Source organism: Capricornis sumatraensis, chromosome 23 (genome assembly GCF_032405125.1).
Source record: "Capricornis sumatraensis isolate serow.1 chromosome 23, serow.2, whole genome shotgun sequence".
NCBI classification, from domain to species: domain Eukaryota; kingdom Metazoa; phylum Chordata; class Mammalia; order Artiodactyla; family Bovidae; genus Capricornis; species Capricornis sumatraensis.
In genome coordinates, this window is record NC_091091.1 from 26,067,663 (window position 1) to 26,085,269 (window position 17,607).

A 17,607-nucleotide genomic window follows, 5' to 3' on the forward strand; every position below is an offset into this window, starting at 1 on the left:
ATAGAAGCAAAAGGTGAGACCAAAGGAGATCAGATACCAGCTTTATTGCCTTTAGAAGCATGAAGGAGGAAGTGTTCTTGGTAATACTGCTCCCCAGAATTGAACTCATCCATCCAGTCTCAGGTAGAAACTGTGAATCAAAAGCTCTCATATGGAAGCCTGTCTTCATAACACCACAACCTTGTGATACAGAGGATGTGATCTCTGCAAGCAGATTATAAGAACAGTTGAGTTAGGGATGCATTGCGCCTGCCCAGTTCTTTTTCTCAATGTTACTGATCTGACTATCAATACATTTGCTCTCAGGAGGAAGAAAGGAAGAAGTGGAATGTCAAGAATGACAGAAGCCAAGAGTTAGAGAGATGGTATAAATTTTTAAGTCCGTGAGCTATCCAGTCTAATTATGTAGAATAGATGGTTGTCAGGTACAAGAATGAATGCTGGATAAAAAGTTGGGGTTCAGATTCTAAAAGGCTTTTAATATCAAGGGAATAAATTGTATCTTGACACTATCTGGACCATGACCATATTGAAGATTTTTATAGGGTGATCCTGTTTTGCACCTGGATATGCATTCTGTGATTTGGAGATAAAGCTCAATTTAATTGGTCTTTAGGGATCATTAGACTTTAACTTTCTTCACTGGAGATTCTCATAGAAACTGAGATTGTGTACCATATGGCCAGTTAACAAAGAGACCATAATTTTTGTGGACTCTAGATGCCCTTGAGTAATACAGCTGGAAAAAAACAGCATGCTTTTACATTCAATTTCATTTAAATTAACACACTTTTGTGAAGTGTATTTTGTTTGATGAGGCTGGTGCATGAGACCATCTACTGGAAAGATGTAAGTGACTCTAATAGGGTTGTGATCATGGTCCAATTTGTATTAGAGGTATAATTCCTGTATGTTATAGAATTACTGTAAGAGTAAAACTAATTCTAGTTTGATGAATCTGGGGAGTCTTGCAGATGAGCTGGTTTAAATGATGGATTGTTAGAGCATGAGAGTAAGGCATGCCTGAGTCCCAGCATGAGAAGAGAACCAGAGTCTGATGAGTAGAGGTCCATTTTATTAGAATGTGAGATGACCTTGGAAAATAATTGGGATAAAAATATAAAGATGCTAGGAAAGAACTTGACTAAAGGGTTGGACATTTATTCTCCAGGCTACTATATCTCTGTTTTCTCTTTACATCTAGCAAATAAATATGTGCATGACTTAGTCCCTGTGCCAAGTTAATTCAAAGATTTATATTCTAGTGTAACAGAGTATCCCATCTGTTCTTCCTTGTCTAAGATGCGCATAGTTAACACAGATGTGAAGTGGCTTGAGCTGCCCATGGCCACTTGGAGCTACTGGTGTATCATTCTGTCTTCTACGTGAACCTCTTCTTGGCATTGGAAAGGGAACAAAGAAAGTAAGAATTTATTTGAGAAATTTACCTTCTAGTTTTTGGCGCTAAGAGACCCTGGAGACCAATGGGGATCAATCTCACCCAACTCCGTAAACTCTAAAGGGAAACATTGTTCATTTCCTGGTCTGTTGGAGCAGTTTACTGCTAAAGAGGGACTCTGGTCCACTCCCTGTCTCAGAGTGCAGTATTGGCATGGCTGTAATTGTACAATCAGGGGAGAAAATGCTTCTTGAAGGCCAAATAATAATCCCTTCTTGAAGATGACAGAGCCCATTCCATCCAAGGTTGATGCAGGCAATCAGTGTAGCTCATTAGGTGTGCTCACCATTACTCTTATGACACTCTTTCCATGTAGAGTTCTGTTGTTGTTTTTCCATTTCTCTAAATATAAACTGCGTTTCTTCTTAGATGTTCTCCACTGATAAATCCAGTAACAAATATTATTTCCAACAGTCTCAATTGTATTATGGAGACGTGCTTTGAGCTGCTGCATTTTCTTCAGTATTTTCCAACTCGTAAACCTGTACAGTAATAACAATGGTATCCCAAGTAATTCCTTAAATGCCCTCATTGAATGAATATATAACACAAGTTACACAGGCATTTTGACAATCAAGAAAAAAGAAGTAAAAAAGAAACAGGTGAAATTAATTATAATGTTAAATGTTATTTAACTAAACATCTAAAATACTATCATTTAAGTATATACTTAATATGAAAAATTGCTAATGAAATATTTTATATTTTTGTCATACCAAGTCTGTAATATCCTGGGTGCATTTTACACTTCCCAAGCATCTCAATTCATATGCTAAGTTTTCAGCATAAATACTTCATCAGCATTTCCATTTCATAAAATTTATAGTAGAAAAGGTAGATTCACATACCCTGGTGATTCCAAACATATTTAGAAGTTTGCCAGTAACTGAATCTGATCTCAGTTTTAAATTTATATTTAAATTGGTTAAAATTAAATAAAACTAAAAGTCAGTTTCTCAGTCCTACTGGCCACATTTCAAGTGTTCAGGAGCCCTATGGGGCTAGTGGCTATGGTATTGGACAGCATAACTCTTAATTATTTATATATATATATATATATATATATGTATACTTTTTCTTATTTATCTGTTATAGCATCTCCATGTGGTTGATATTATTCCCTGTTGTGCCTGTGAGAGTACAAAGATGTAGAGAATTTGGTAACTTGACTCGGGTCACACAGCTAGTAAAAGGGAGAAGCTATCTGTGAACCAACTTGTGTCCATTTGACCCAAAAGTTCAGCCTCTTCCTATTACACATTTTTTTTTCACATTCATTTTTTAAAATTGAGGGATACTTCATGTGCAGTAAAATTTAACCTTTCTGGTTCTATGAGTCTTAACAGAGGTATGTGCATCTACCACCATAATCAAGACATAGAACACTGAATATATGGGATATTGTCCCCAAACATTCCCTCTTATGGCCCTTTTGTGATCACTCTCCTCCCATCCAAAGTCACTGGCAAGCCAATATGATTTCTCTCCCTCCAGTTTTGCCTTTTCTCCATTTTCATATGAATGAAATTGTGCAGTAGGGAGTCTTTTGAGTCTAGCTTCTTTCACTTATTATTTTGAGATCCACCCATGTTATTGAGTATCAGGAGATGTTCCTTTCTTTCTATTGCTTTGTAGCACTGCATTGCCTGCGTGAATTCTTGTTTGTTCATTCATTTGCCAGTTGAAGGTTATTTGCCAGTTATTCAGGTTGTTTCCAGATCTGTGTGACTATGAATGAAATGTCTGTAAACACTCATGTGAACATAAGCTTTTCTTCCTCATGGATAAATACCTAGAAGTAGAATTGCTAGGTCCAATGTGTGTGTTTGTTGTTGTTCAGTTGCTAAGTCATGTCTAACTATGGACTCGTCTGTCCTTCACTGTCTCCCAGAGTTTGCTCAAGTTCATGTCCATTGAGTCGGTGATGCTATCTAACCATCTTATCATCTGCTGCTTCCTTCTCCTTTTGCATTCATTCTTTCCCAGCGTCAGGCTCTTCCCCAATGAGTCAGCTCTTCACGTCAGGTAGCCAAAGTATTGGAGCTTCAACGTTAGCAACCGTTCTTCCAATGAATATTCAGGATTGATTTCTTTTAGGATTGTCTGGTTTGATCTCCAACGGACTCTCAAAAATGTGTTTATGTTTATAAAAAGCCACCAAGCCATTTCTTAACTGGCAATGTCCTTTTGTTCTCCACCAGAGATGAAAACAAGTTCTAGCTGCTTCACATCTTTACCAATACCTGGTATTATCAGGTGTGTGTGTGCATGTGGGGGCGGGGAGGTGGGGAGCGTGTGGCATGCGTGTGTGTTTAGACATTCTTTTAGAGGCCTAGTGGTACTTTGTTCTGTTTAGATTTCCTAATGACTAGTTACATCTTGACCTCACTATACTTGGTCGATGGATGAAACGGAACTCTGAGCCACCCTTAGTGTTCTGGCCTCTTTGCCCGTATTATTGACATCTCATTGCTTTCCTGGTCCCCAGTGACTGCCCTCCACCCACTGCCTTACCTTGACCTTACATTACCCTTCTTTGGACAGATGGACAACTACTTATAGACTCCATGGGGACACTTCACCCAAACTAACCTTCTTCAGCTCCTCACCACAGGTCCAAGTCTAGGGACAGCCCAAGGCACGCCATGATAATTGCTTTTCTTAGCAGAACCCTGATTTCCTTGTCCTGAGGGCCCAGGGGAGTGAGTGACAGATGAGCATGCCACCTGGACTCAGTGCTCTGCCAAGGGGCTGCTGTCAGTGTCCCTTTGTACCTCAGAATGATTCCCAGGGGGAAAGTGGGTCATGCAGGCCTGAGATCTTGTATCAATATGACCCTCTTCTGTGGTGACTACCACAAGCTGGTACATTTCTCCTTGAGCTCTCGAGGCCAACAGCAGCAGCTATGCTTCTGATTTCAAACCACAGTGGGCCATAGCATGTTTAAGTTTATCAGATTCTAAATGCTTCCTTGAATGGAGAAGCTAAAATGTGTGTCTTATTCTCCAGTTTCTTTATACTGCATGTAGTGAAGGCAAGTAGTGTTTCATGGAACTTTTGTTTTGGATATATATATATATGTAGCTACATGTGTACACATATATGCATATATGGTTATGAGTCTACTAGGTGGCAACGAAAATGGATTTCATACTTGGGCTGTGCTTGAAAAGTTTGAAAGCTATTGGCCTAGGATACAGAAAGCAAAGCGCCCTCCAAACTTGCAGCCCATTTATTCAAGAGACGGAGCCAAAAAGCAATTCAGCAACAATGATGGGGCTTAGAAGAATCCAAATACAAATGGAAAGTGTTCCTTTTTTCCCCCAGAAAAGACTGAGATTTCTTGGGCATTATGTGCAGCTGCAGGAGGAACACCCTCAGAGATGCATCTGGGTTCCCTCAAAATCTCTCCTTTCTGTATCTTTTCAGTCTCCATTCTTATGATTTTGCTCCCAGACTAAGTGAGGCACACAGCAAATACCCACCTGAGGGGTGGGGTTCTTAGGGGAGAAATGCTAATGTAATACTGGCGTATATTTTCCAAGCATGCTTATCCAGAAGAACACAAGAAGCAGCAGAGTGGCTAGCAATTCATGCTAGAATGCGTCAAACTAGGAGGCAGGGGGTGCAGGTGACAGACAAGAGGCTGATTCTGACCTATTTATGTTCTAGAAATTAGACAGCAAGGCCCCTGGTGCACAATGGAGAGGGGCAACTGGCATGAGAGAGAGATGGCATTATTAACTGGTAATACACCAGAAAAAGTACCAGCCCTGCATCTAAAGAGAATAACAAAAGCCTCCACTAGGCAGAAGGTTCTAAGGAAACTCAGATTCGATTCCCTGTGAGGAATTATCAGTAACTGGGTTTGAGACAGACACCTTTGTAGTTGGTTTTAAAGACTGAGGTGATCGCAGAGCCTCACAGACCTTGGATGAGTATATGAGGTACCAGCCTTCCTGAAATGACACTGTCTCTGAGCAGCTAAGGCAGGGAGGGTACCACTGGGAAAGGGCGTAACGCTGACACCACTGTCCCTCACCCCACCATGGCTTCTGTCCTTTCCCATCCTCTGTTCACAATAGGATTCTAATCAATTCCATCCTTGGCCCTTTGTCAAATTCCCCTAGTGGTGTCCTTCCCAGTCTGTTCTCCTCCAGACATGCTCTGTTCATTTTTTGTTATTTATTTATTTTGTCTTTGGGTTGGCATTCTTTATTCTCATTCAAGGCCAGTCAGGTTACTTAAAAAAAAAAAAAAAAGCACTTCTCATTTCATCAGCTAAATTATGTCATTAAAAATCAAACAAACAAACAAAAAAACCAGAAGAGCTGACTTCTATGAAAGTCTTTCCCTTTGCTCCCACTGGGATCCTCTCAGAACTGCAATACACCTCAATTCACGATGACCCTCAAAGAATGGGGGTGGGTATGAATACAATTAAAATATCGAGATATCTGAGTGTTATCTAGAAAACATGCTGAAGTGCTGTTTATATGTATCTAAACAATTTGAATTACCTTTCCTTTGGAACTTAAATGGAAAGTCAAGACAACATAGATTGTTGTCATTCTAAATATCTCTTCTTATTGCTCAGATGTGGGCAGAGAAGTAATAAAAGTGAGTCAGATCTGTGCTTACTCTTGAACCGTTCTGGATGATAAATCTCCTCACTCTGTAGGTTCTTGTGTTGTGGCGATGCTCTTTTTTCTTCAGAATATCAAAGATATGCAAAGCCCAACACATGGGGAACTCGGGCAAGAGTGTCTACATTATCTGTGGTATCCTTTGCCAACCAACGGAGGAAAAAAAGAAAGGGAAGGTTTTATTCCACCTTTTTAAAAGTGACAATTGGCTGAGACTGAAGATAAAATAAGAATTATCCAAAGTCCACAGTGAACTGGCGTCACAGCCAATGATAGGGGCCAGGTCACCAAGCTGGGTCATCTGAAACAGAAAACATCTCGGTTCAGTTCAGTCACTCAGTCGTGTCCAACTCTTTGCAACTCCATGGACCGCAGTACACCAGGCTCCCTGTCCATCACTAACTCCCAGAGTTTACCCAAACTCATGTCCATTGAGTCAGTGATGCCATCCAACCATCTGATCCTCTGTCATCCCCTTCTCCTCCCACCTTCAATCTTTTCCAGCATCAGGGTCTTTTCCAATGAGTCAGTTCTTTGCACCTGGTGGCCGAAGTATTGGAGTTTCAGCTTCAGCATCAGTCCTTCCAATAAATATTCAGGACTGATTTCCTTTAGGATGGACTGGTTGGATCTCCTTGCAGTCCAAGGGATTCTCGAGAGTCTTCTCCAACACCATAGTTCATAAGCATCAATTCTTTAGTGCTCAGCTTTCTTTATAGTCCAACTCTCACATCCATACATGACTATTGGAAAAACCATAGTTTGACTAGATGGACCTTTGTTGGCAAGGTAATGTCTCAGCTTTTTAATATGCTGTCTAGGTTGGTCATAAATTTTCTTCCAAGGAGCAAGTGTCTTTTAATTTCATAGCTGCAATCACCATCTACAGGGATTTTGGAGCCAAAGAATGCTCAAACTGCTGTACGATTGCACTCTTCTCACACGCTAGTAAAGTAATGCTCAAAATTCTCCAAGCCAGGCTTCAGCAATATGTGAATTGTGAATTTCCAGATATTCAAGCTGGTTTTAGAAAAGGCAGAAGAACCAGAGATCAAATTGCCAACATCCACTGGATCATGAAAAAGCAATAGAGTTCTAGAAAAACATCTATTTCTCCTTTATTGACTATGCCAATGCCTTTGACTGTGTGGATCACAATAAACTGTGGAAAATTCTGAAAAAGACGAGAATACCAGATTACCTGACCTGCCTCTTGAGAAACCTATATGCAGGTCAGGAAGCAACAGTTAGAACTGGACATGGAACAACAGATTGGTTCCAAATAGGAAAAGGAGTACGTCAAGGCTGTATATTGTCACCCTGCTTATTTAACTTCTATGCAGAGTACATCATGAGAAACGCTGGACTGGAAGAAACACAAGCTGGAATCAAGATTGCCGGGAGAAATATCAATAACCTCAGATATGCAGATGACATCACCCTGATGGCAGAAAGTGAGGAAGAACTAAAAAGCCTCTTTATGAAAGTGAAAGAGAAGAGTGAAAAGGTTGACTTAAAACTCAACATTCAGAAAACGAAGATCATGGCATCTGTTCACATCACTTCATGGCAAATAGAAGGGGAAACAGTGGATACAGTTGCTGACTTTAATTTTCTAGGCTCCCAAATCACTGCAGATGGTGACTGCAGCCATGAAATTAAAAGACGCTTACTCCTTGGAAGGAAAGTTATGACCAACCTAGACAGCATATTAAAAAGCCAAGACATTACTTTGCCAACAAAGGTCCATCTAGTCAAAGTTATGGTTTTTCCAATAGTCATGAATGAATGTGAGAGTTGGGCTATAAAGAAGGCTGAGCACTGAAGAATTGATGCTTTTGAACTGTGGTGTTGGAGAAGACTCTTGAGAGTCCCTTGGACTACAAGGAGATCCAACCAGTCCATCCTAAAGGAGATCAGTCTTGGGTGTTCATTGGAGGGACTGATGCTGAAGCTGAAACTCCAATACTTTGGCCACCTGATGAGAAGAGCTGACTCATTGGAAAAGACCCTGATGCTGGGAAAGATTGAGGACAGGAGGAGAAGGGGACGACAGAAGATGAAATGCCTGGATGGCATCACCGACTCGATGGACATGGGTTTGGGTGGACTCCAAGAGTTGGTGATGGACAGGGAGGCCTGGTGTGGTGCAGTTCATGGGATCACAAAGAGTCAGACACGCCTGAGCGACTGAACTGAACTGAACAATATTTCAGGTGTACATAAAAGTGATTCAGTTTTATATATATGTGTGTGTGTGTGTATATATATATATAATACACACACATATGTGTATATATATATATATGAGTGTGTGTGTGTGTATTCTTTTTCAGATTCTTTTCCATTATTATAAGTTATTGTAAGATACTGTATATACTTCTTGGTGCTATGCAGCAGGTCTTTCTTTATCTATTTTATATATAGTAGTATATGTTGATTAGCTCAAATGTTCTCTAGGGTAACTACTTCGGTTGTTATCAGCTACTCCCACCCCAGAGGAAATTTTGGTAGTTAATTAAGGATAAATAAATTAGTTAAGGGTAAAGTCCTCTGAACAAAGTACAGAGATGTGTAGAGTGGGGCAAAGAAGATGAGTAAGAGGAGGATGAAATATCTGGTTTGTGGCGGGAAGTGGTTGAGGGAGTTGGGGGGTTGTGTGGAGGCCAGCAGCTGCTGCTGCTGCTAAGTCGCTTCAGTCGTGTCCGACTCTGTGAAACTCCATAGATGGCAGCCCACCAGGCTCCTCTGTCCCTGGGATTCTCCAGGCAAGAATAATGAGCTTAAACTTCTCCTGTAGACCATGTGGAATGTGACATTTCTCACCATGCTCTTCCTCTTTTCCTCTTGTGTACTTCAACACACTGTGGACAATCCTGGGGCATTTCTCCCTGCTGCTGCTGCTGCTGCTGCTGTCGCTTCAGTCGTGTCTGATTCTGTGCGATTCCATAGACGGCCTCCCTACGCTTCTCCAAAACTCTCAGCATTTTGGCCCAACATGGTTTTCCATCTCTCGCCCTTTTTCCTAGGTAGCCGGTATCAAAGGGATATTCCTGGCAAACAAGAAGGTGGATGACCAGGTGAAGACATACATCACCTACAACAAAGGCAGGGATTGGCGCCTCCTGCAAGCTCCAGATATGGACCTGAGAGGGAACCCAGTACACTGCCTGCTGGTCAGTGTCCTGGTCTCATGTGAGACCACAGGGCAGACTACTTACCTGGGGATGCTCCATCAGGGGCCTTATTCTACCAAAGAGGCCTTAGGAATGTTCCTGGTGCTGGACAGGGATTTCCTACAACTCCTAGGGTATTGATCTGTGGACTCAGACTGCCATATCATCTGGATGGAAAGTTCAGTTGGATTCTACAAGCTTTTACTTGAGAATATACTATGTGCTACAACTTCTAGTAAGAGAAAGACCCATAAGAGAAAGCCTGTGCCCAAGGGTCCCAGGCAAAGCTCAGTAGTGATAAATACCTATTAGCTGATACTGATATGATACCATTTGATAAGTGCTTGAAAATGGGCAAGGTAAGTAAAAGTTGCATTAGAAGCCCAAGAAAGGCAGGCTGGCATGTCCACATGGACAAGAGTTAATCTCTCAGCATTCCTAGGGTTCCAGCTCTATGGGATATTGACATAGGCGCATAGAGGATCTAATGTATAAGACATTATCTCTGTTCTCAGGGGCTGCAATATCAAATGAGGAGGGAAGACAGATCATTAACAGTGAAATTCACAACCCTCATTGCCCACTTAAAGAGGACATATGTGAGAAACATTTCGACAGTCCCAGAAATGATTATGTTTCCCCTTTGCAAAAAAAGTTGCTTTTCACTACTTACTGAATATTCCAGACATGATGTTAAAAACTGGGAGTATGGTGCTAAATAGGATTAACATGGCCTTTTCCTTTTGCAGTTTTCAGTCCAGCTCCATGTTTTTGGCTTGGGGTACTAGGAAGCTCAGAGACATATGCCTGCCTGTGTCCAAGAACTGGTCACAGCAAGAACTCCCCCCTCCCTAAACCTTACCCATGGACTCATCTTATTTTATTAACCTAATTTTCTCCTTTCCCAAATTTCACAATTTTTAAATATATTTTTTTATTATGTGTCTACATCTCTCTAAATCCCTAATCCTTTTAAAGAAACTCAGCTAGGGATAAATAAGTAAAGAAGACAAACTTATACAAGTTTCAGATAATGGCTTCAGACATTTTAAGTGAAATTCAAAGTAAAATTATAAACAGGAACCAAACCCATGAAGCAGAAAGAGGGCCCATCTGATTGAAGAAGAGGGTAGAGAGTCAAGGCTGTCTCTCTTGACTCCCCCCTCCACTGCTCCCAGTGGCCCCACAGAGCTCCAAGAAGCAGAGTGTGATGGCCACGGTCAAAGATGGGAGAAGGTCAGTGTCATCCTGTGGGTTGGATGGAATGGTCAGGAGGCTTCATGAGGCTGACCATGAACTGGACCTTGATAGATAGAGTGGGAGTGGGAAAGGGAGGGGAAGCATACAATTGTGGTGGGAGCAGGGACAGGAAGGGGCCCGTGGATGGTGCTCAGGGCAGGTTCTGATGTGATTCTATCATCTGTTCAAGGAGAGATGACTCCTGCCCCAGGTCATCTCTTGGGGCAGTGAGTGAGTGACTCACACCTAACCCTTGCTGCTCCTGGAAGGTTGGCACCTGTGAGCCCTGTATCTGGTGGGGCAGGGATGTATGTCAGGAGCTCCCTGACAGGAATGAAGTTCCCAGGAATGAAACCACTTTCTTCTCCATTTTAGCCTTTCTGCTCCCTACACCTACACTTGCAGATCTCCGAAAATCCATATTCCTCAGGAAGAATCTCCAGCAAGGAGACAGCTCCAGGGCTCGTGGTGGCTACAGGTAAGGAAGACTGAGCTTCTTCCCTGCTGAGGGCTTCTGGCATATGTCATGACCTCTTTGTAATCATTTGAGCATCAGATAAAAGCTGTGGGCATTCATCCCAGAAAACAGGCAGAATTTGTGGAACTGCAAGGCCAATCTAATAACCCAGGCAAAGAGCTCCGGAACCTTGTAACTCTTGGTAAATGCAACATTTCACGTGGTCATAGGGCAGTCCCCCGTGTTAGCTAGAGGCCAGAGTTCCTTTTCAAGTCATCTGACTGATCAGAAAGGTTGTTTATAGGTGTAATAGGGAATTCTCACTTTAAGAAAACGTGATATATGAACTTCTTAGCTCACCAAGTATAAGTTGGGGTAGTTTTCTCTTTGCACAGAGGATTCTTTACAAAAGGTTTCACCCCAGAGCTGTTTTTAATCAGGAGGTCTCTGGTGCGTGTAAAGGTTTGTTTACACATGATTAACCACTTGGCTGAGGGCCTGGGGGAAAGGGCAGAAAAACTCCAGGTTGCATTGTTGGAACCACTGTCCACTGAACATCAATCAGAAATGAAGATAAAACAACTCCGAGATGAAAATGAAAGTCTCCTGGGGAAAATGCTCTGATTAGCATGCATTTGATTTCCATACACCTTTTCAGGAATACATTAATGGCATAAAGCGAAGCAGGCCTCTAATCTTCGAAGTTAGAACTGCGGTATGAGGCAGTTTTTTTTTCTAATGAAAGTAGATAAATTCACAGAGACTTGTTGAGATGGTAAACTCATCAACCTGAAGCTCCAGGCCCTGGAGTTACTGCTCTGCTAGCCATGACTTCCTTCTCCAACCCTTCAACTGCATGAAGTTTTAAACACCACCAGTGACCATCTGCTCGAATTGGGGTGACAGCTAGCATAGCCTTCTGAAGATACCTCAGTCAACTCTCCACGCATAGAGACTGGATCCACCATATTTAACACCACTGGCTTCAGGGAGCCCAGCACAGGGAGTGTGGAAGGCAGGCTCTGGTACTATGTTCCTGATAAGGGGGAGTGACCCCCACACTCCATCACCCATGCCTGTTAGGCCTCCCAACTGTGGGACTGCTATACCTTGCCTCTCCTCTGGCCTATAGGAGGCCGTGGACTGGAGTGGAAGGAACACTGGAGAACAGTAATCAATAATAAAAGTTACAGAGCACTGACTTTGGGTTCCCTGTGGGATAGAGTGGAAAGGGAGGTGGCAGGGGGGTTCAATAGGCAGGGGACACATGTATGCCCGTGGCTGATTCATGTTGATGTGTGGCAGAGGCCATCACAATATTGTAAAGTAATTATCCTCCAATGAAAATAAATTGTAAAAAAAAGGAAAAAGAATAATAAAAGTGATCGTTATGTAAATACTAACTATGTAGCCAGGATTGCCTTATGTGGCTTAACCACTCTAAACATTGGTGTTTTCATTGACAGTGGGAAAAATAGTACTGACATAACGGAACTAGAGTATTAAACAAAGTGATGGGTTTCAAGTGTTCAGAACAGTACCTAGGAGATATTGAATGCTCAATACATGATACCTTTTATAATATCATCATTAATATTACAGAAATCTAGAACTGCTCTTATGCACCAGAAGAACATGATGTGTGCACCTCTTTCAATAGAATCCACAAATGATGTACATACAGTGTGCATCTCCAGAATGAATGAATGCACTTAGGAACTCTGTAGGCCTGCTTTCCAAGCTGAGCTCTGACACCTATGAGCCTTAAGAATTCGACCAAGTTCTTTAACCTCTGTGCTTCATTTTCCTTATTTGCAAATCAACTTATCTTCCCCTGCCTGGTGAGGGTGTTGTAAGAATTAGAGATTGGAGAGTGTGCCTACAAGATCCTGCTGAGGGCTCAGAACATAGTCAGGAGGGTTACGTGTGGCCGTTATCACCTACAACCATCTAAATTACTCTAAGTCTTTATGAGCTAACATATAGACAGTCAAGACTGGATTCTGAAACTTCTTTTGCCCATATGCATGAGAATTTACTAATATCTCCCCTTTGTAACTCTTGTAACTTTGCATAGTGCATTGAGAGGGGCATAACACAGCTGACAAGATCCTCATGAAAAGCCAGTACTGGGTCACTGACAGATGCCTTCTTATTCCCAGCTTCTCCTTACCTTGCTTGCCTGTTCTCCCTGAAGGTCGTCTCACTATCAGAAAAATAATGAACTTAGCCGAGGATGACTTCCGTGGTCCAGATCCATGCGTGTCCCCTGCCTGCAGGTGTCAGTGGCCCTGGCCCCTCTCATCTGCACCCCTCACTGCCTGCTCCTATCTCCCACTGAGATCAGGGGGCGGGGAAGCTGCATGGATGACAGTGCCTGCTGGGATTCATCTCTTAGGCCTGTTGAGGCCACCTCTGAAGGCAGATGGAGTTCCAGTCTGGAGAGTTTGGCAATTGCTTTTTAGCAGCAGAAGCACCAGAGTACTAAGTATCCTTACACTGTGGTTTCAAGCTGGTCCTCGAGACCGTACATCCTCCCAGGCCCTTAAGGTGTCCAGAGCACTTTCCTGCTGTGATTACAAATGGCCCTACGATGTAGATTTATGGGTGAAGAAGTGGAGGGCAGGAGGAACAGGTACCTTGCCCTCACTCACGCTCCCTCTGCCTCCAAGTCTAGTCCATCCAGTAGCCATTCGGCCAGACCTAGTCCCGAGCCCCTTCACCTGCCAGCCCCACAGCCACTCCAGGCTCCCTGCCATGCTTCCTGTACACTGTGAATGTTCATACCCTATGTTCTCCCCTCCATGGAGGTGCTTTCCTGTATTGTCTGCATCCTCTTCCATTTAATTACCCTGAGTGGACATCAGTGGTGGTGAGAGAAGCGTCTGCAATCTCAGAGCATGTTAAAATTCTCCCCCTGTCTGTGTTTCTGTCTCTCTCTCTCTCTTTGCTGGGAGTGTCTAAATAAAGCCTTGGGAGAAAGGTACCTTGGGAGGACATGAGGCTAAAAGCATGTTGTTGACAGTTGCCCAGATGGGCAGCAGAACCCATGTGATTGACCGGCTAAGCTGTTGTTGTGAGGTGCTCCCTGTTTTCCACAGCTCTCCCCGTTTCTCCCTCCTATCACACCACTCCAAGGGGGACCAGCTGCCTCTTCCTCTCCCCTGGCCTAGGGGCTCCCTGGGGGCCCTCCTCCAGTTTCACCGTAACCAGTGAGGCACAGCATTCAGATCTTCCTTCTCCTACACCATAATCCAGACTCTCCCTCTCAGAAGTTTCCTTCCTATAGGTCCAACTGGGGACTGAATGGGTTCAAAGATCGAGTCATCCTGGATGCCCCTTTTCTGTCCTTTCCTCTGGGAACTGACTTTTGGTCTCTGTGATCAGTAACATTTCTTTCAGGGATCCTTTCAACTGACCCAAGATATTTCTAAAACAAGCTTTACTGGGAACCTTGGATTCTCATCATCACCATACCTCCAAAATCAATCTATCTCATTGAGCTTTGTAAGAGAGGTTTAAATTATAGGCAGAACCAGCTCCTAAAGAGGATGTAACAGATGCTAAGCCCTGACAGGGCTGGCAGATTCTACCTCTTGGGGGACTATACCCCTGCCAACCTGTGTCTCTACCACCCTCAGTAGATGTTACTAATCAATCGCCAAACTCTATTCTATTGAAACCAAACATGGGCTCAGCATCTTTAGCACAGTGCTCCAGGTGGCCATGATTAAAGGACAAGTTGACATTCTCTGTCGTGTCCCTCTTTACTTTCTTCATTTCTGTGTCTTCCAAAACCTGGATCTGAAGAGCTGAATTCCAGATTCTAGACACAGCTCCTCAGAACTGTTCACCATGCCACTCCCCACTCCACTGGTACTGACTGCCTGAGCCCTGAGCCCTAGGGTTATTTTTGGAAGTCTGAGTGTCAAAACAAGTTGGCTAGCTGTGTGCTCCCTGATGCTGATGTGAGCTTGACAAGCTGTAGCCTGGGTTTAATTTCTCATTTTGAAGCATTAAATGTCAGGAGCTCAATTAACATTTTCATTATTGCATTTTTATTGTGCTCTTATTTAGGCTACAGATGTGTGGGAGCTAACATTCCCTTCCTGCTATTTTTAAAGAAAAAATATCAGCCTCAATGATAAATTCTTACATGTTTAGGGCACTTTCCTGCTTCTAAAGACCTCCCCAAACGCACATCAGCATCATGACATAATTCAATCACATGTTTCCTCATTCATCTGTTTTACAATTATTTGTTCAGCAGCTCTCTTTTAAGTTTGGGACATTTGTTCTGGGACCAAAGGGTTTGTGGGTAAACTTGGGCAATATGGGTAGGCTAGAAAATCTTAACTACTTTCTTGTTTATACAAATATAACCACAAAGTGATGCAAAGGGAAGAAAAAGAAGGGGGCAGAGAAAAGGTGTGAAGGAATAAGACAGGAATTGTGGTCAGCCCAGGTGTGATCCAGGTGACTTCTCCTACCATGCTTGATGACCATGGCTTAGTTGCTAAGTCGCTAAGTCTTGGGACCCCATGGACTGTAGCCCACAGGCTCCTCTGTCCATGGGATCCTCCAGGTGAGAATATTGAAATGGGTTGCCATTTCCTCCGCCAGGTACTTGACGACCATGGTCTGCTGAATATTGTCCTCTTCTTCTGGAAACTCTATCACTGTGGGTACATTTTCTGTACTATTGGTTTATTCAGTGGCCTGGCACACAAGAAATATTTTGACAGGTTTAACTTGGAAACAGATACACACATGCACACACACACACACACACACACACACATATACATACTCACACATACACCAATTTTTCTTAACATAAAATTACATATGAGAAGAAAGGTGTTCCTAGGCTAGCATAACTGTTTACTCTTCTGATCTTTGCCATCGTCAAGATCAATTTTGGAAAGACTAATGATATACAGAATGAATAGTTCAAGAGATCCAAGCTAATCAATATTTGGTCTTTGGATGTTGCCTTTTAAACAGGCATCCCTCTTGTATTATTTATTTATTTGTTGTTTTCCATGTTAGGTTTTCTTCCTGCTGGGGTTTTGATATGACACCAAGAAAAAACTACATAAATATATTCGAAACATTACTTGGAAAACCTTTACTCTCTGCTACCCCTTTCCTCAACCCCAAGCACACGTAATCTGTAAAGTGCCTGACATTTTCAAATAATCTGCTTCTGTTTTAGGCAACATTGGTCCGGAGCTCTCATATACTGACATCAGTGTATTCATCTCTTCTGATGGGGGCAACACATGGAGACAGGTAACTGAGAGATTTGGGAACAGAGAAGAGATATTTAGGGCAAATTCTGCCAATAGTTCTCTTATCTATGGATTCTCAGGCTCATTGTGACTTTTTATTTGTAAAAAAAAAAATTAAAGCAGCAGTTCTGTTTGGTCAATGTAGCTGGAAGAATCGATGAGCAATGGGGTAAAATGGGAAGAGCTGGGCAAGGAATAAGAAGAACTGGGGTTTCCCTAGTTTGTTCATTCTTTCATTCAGCAAATGGTATGGAACAGTCACCAGATGCTAATTACCATGCCTGTGTGAGGGGATACAATCAATAAAACAATTTTGTATCATTAATGCACCACAGGATCTTGGCAAGCAGGTCTCTTTACCTTTCTAGGTCTGTTCCTTTATCTACAAGGTTAGTGAAGTAAAGTCACTCAGTCGTGTCCGACTCTTTGTGACCCCGTGGACTGTAGCCTACCGAGCTCCTCTGTCCATGGGATTCTCCAGGCAACAATACTGGAGTGGGTTGCCATTTCCTTCTCCAGGGGATCTTCCCGACCCAGGGATTGAACCCGGGTTTCCCACATTGGAGGCAGACGCTTTAACCTCTGAGCCACCAGGGAAGCTATCTACAAGGTTAAGGGCATAGAATACTAAGACCAGCAAAGCCACGGAAGTGGCTTAAGCCATCTGTGATGCCTTAAGTAATATGTGGGCCCAACCTTAGTTAAGGATGAGACTGCTTAATAGATATATGACCATATGAAAAATTAATTCAATTTTATAAACATTTTTGCTTGTAGTGCTGTCCAATAGAACTTTCAGCAATAAGGAAAATGTTCTGTATATATACTGTCCTTTGTGTTTGTTGCACACTTGAAATATGGCTAGGGTGACAGAGGAGTGAATTTTTAATTTTATTTTAATCAATTTAAATTTAAATTGTCTCTTGTAGCTACTATATTGGACAACTCAGACTTATACAGTGTCAACTAGGTGTCAAGTATAAACCTGATGAGGCCATTGAATACTTTTGAGTCCCTTTTCCCATGGAGCTCAAAATTAAGTAGAGGAAACAGGTTCATAAATAACTGTAGTTAGATTGTGTTATTTTAGTGTCATTATTAGCTTGCAGAGAAACGGGAGGAATTAATTTTACTTGGGCAAACTGGGAAAGACTTCACGAGAAGAACTGACATTTTCCTAAACCTTAAAATGAGAAGGTTTCTATCTGAGGAAGAAAGAGGATGAGTATTGAATGTCTTAATGATGAAGATGAAGCAACTATCTGAAATCTACTTGCACAACTTTCTGTTTGGGTCCCTTAGTGAAGATTATTATCACCATCACCAACATCATCAT

General features: G+C 42.3%; 1 protein-coding gene across 1 annotated transcript in view; it reads left to right on the forward strand.

Moving 5' to 3' along the window:
• The window catches only part of SORCS3 (sortilin related VPS10 domain containing receptor 3), a 635,061-nt gene that overhangs the window by 514,206 nt on the left and 103,248 nt on the right, over positions 1 to 17,607 (forward strand). Inside the window, exons 10-12 of the mRNA XM_068961512.1 lie at positions 9,135 to 9,281; positions 10,896 to 10,998; positions 16,196 to 16,272. Coding sequence (XP_068817613.1) covers positions 9,135 to 9,281; positions 10,896 to 10,998; positions 16,196 to 16,272 — 327 coding nt within the window. The remainder of the gene's footprint in view (positions 1 to 9,134; positions 9,282 to 10,895; positions 10,999 to 16,195; positions 16,273 to 17,607) is intronic.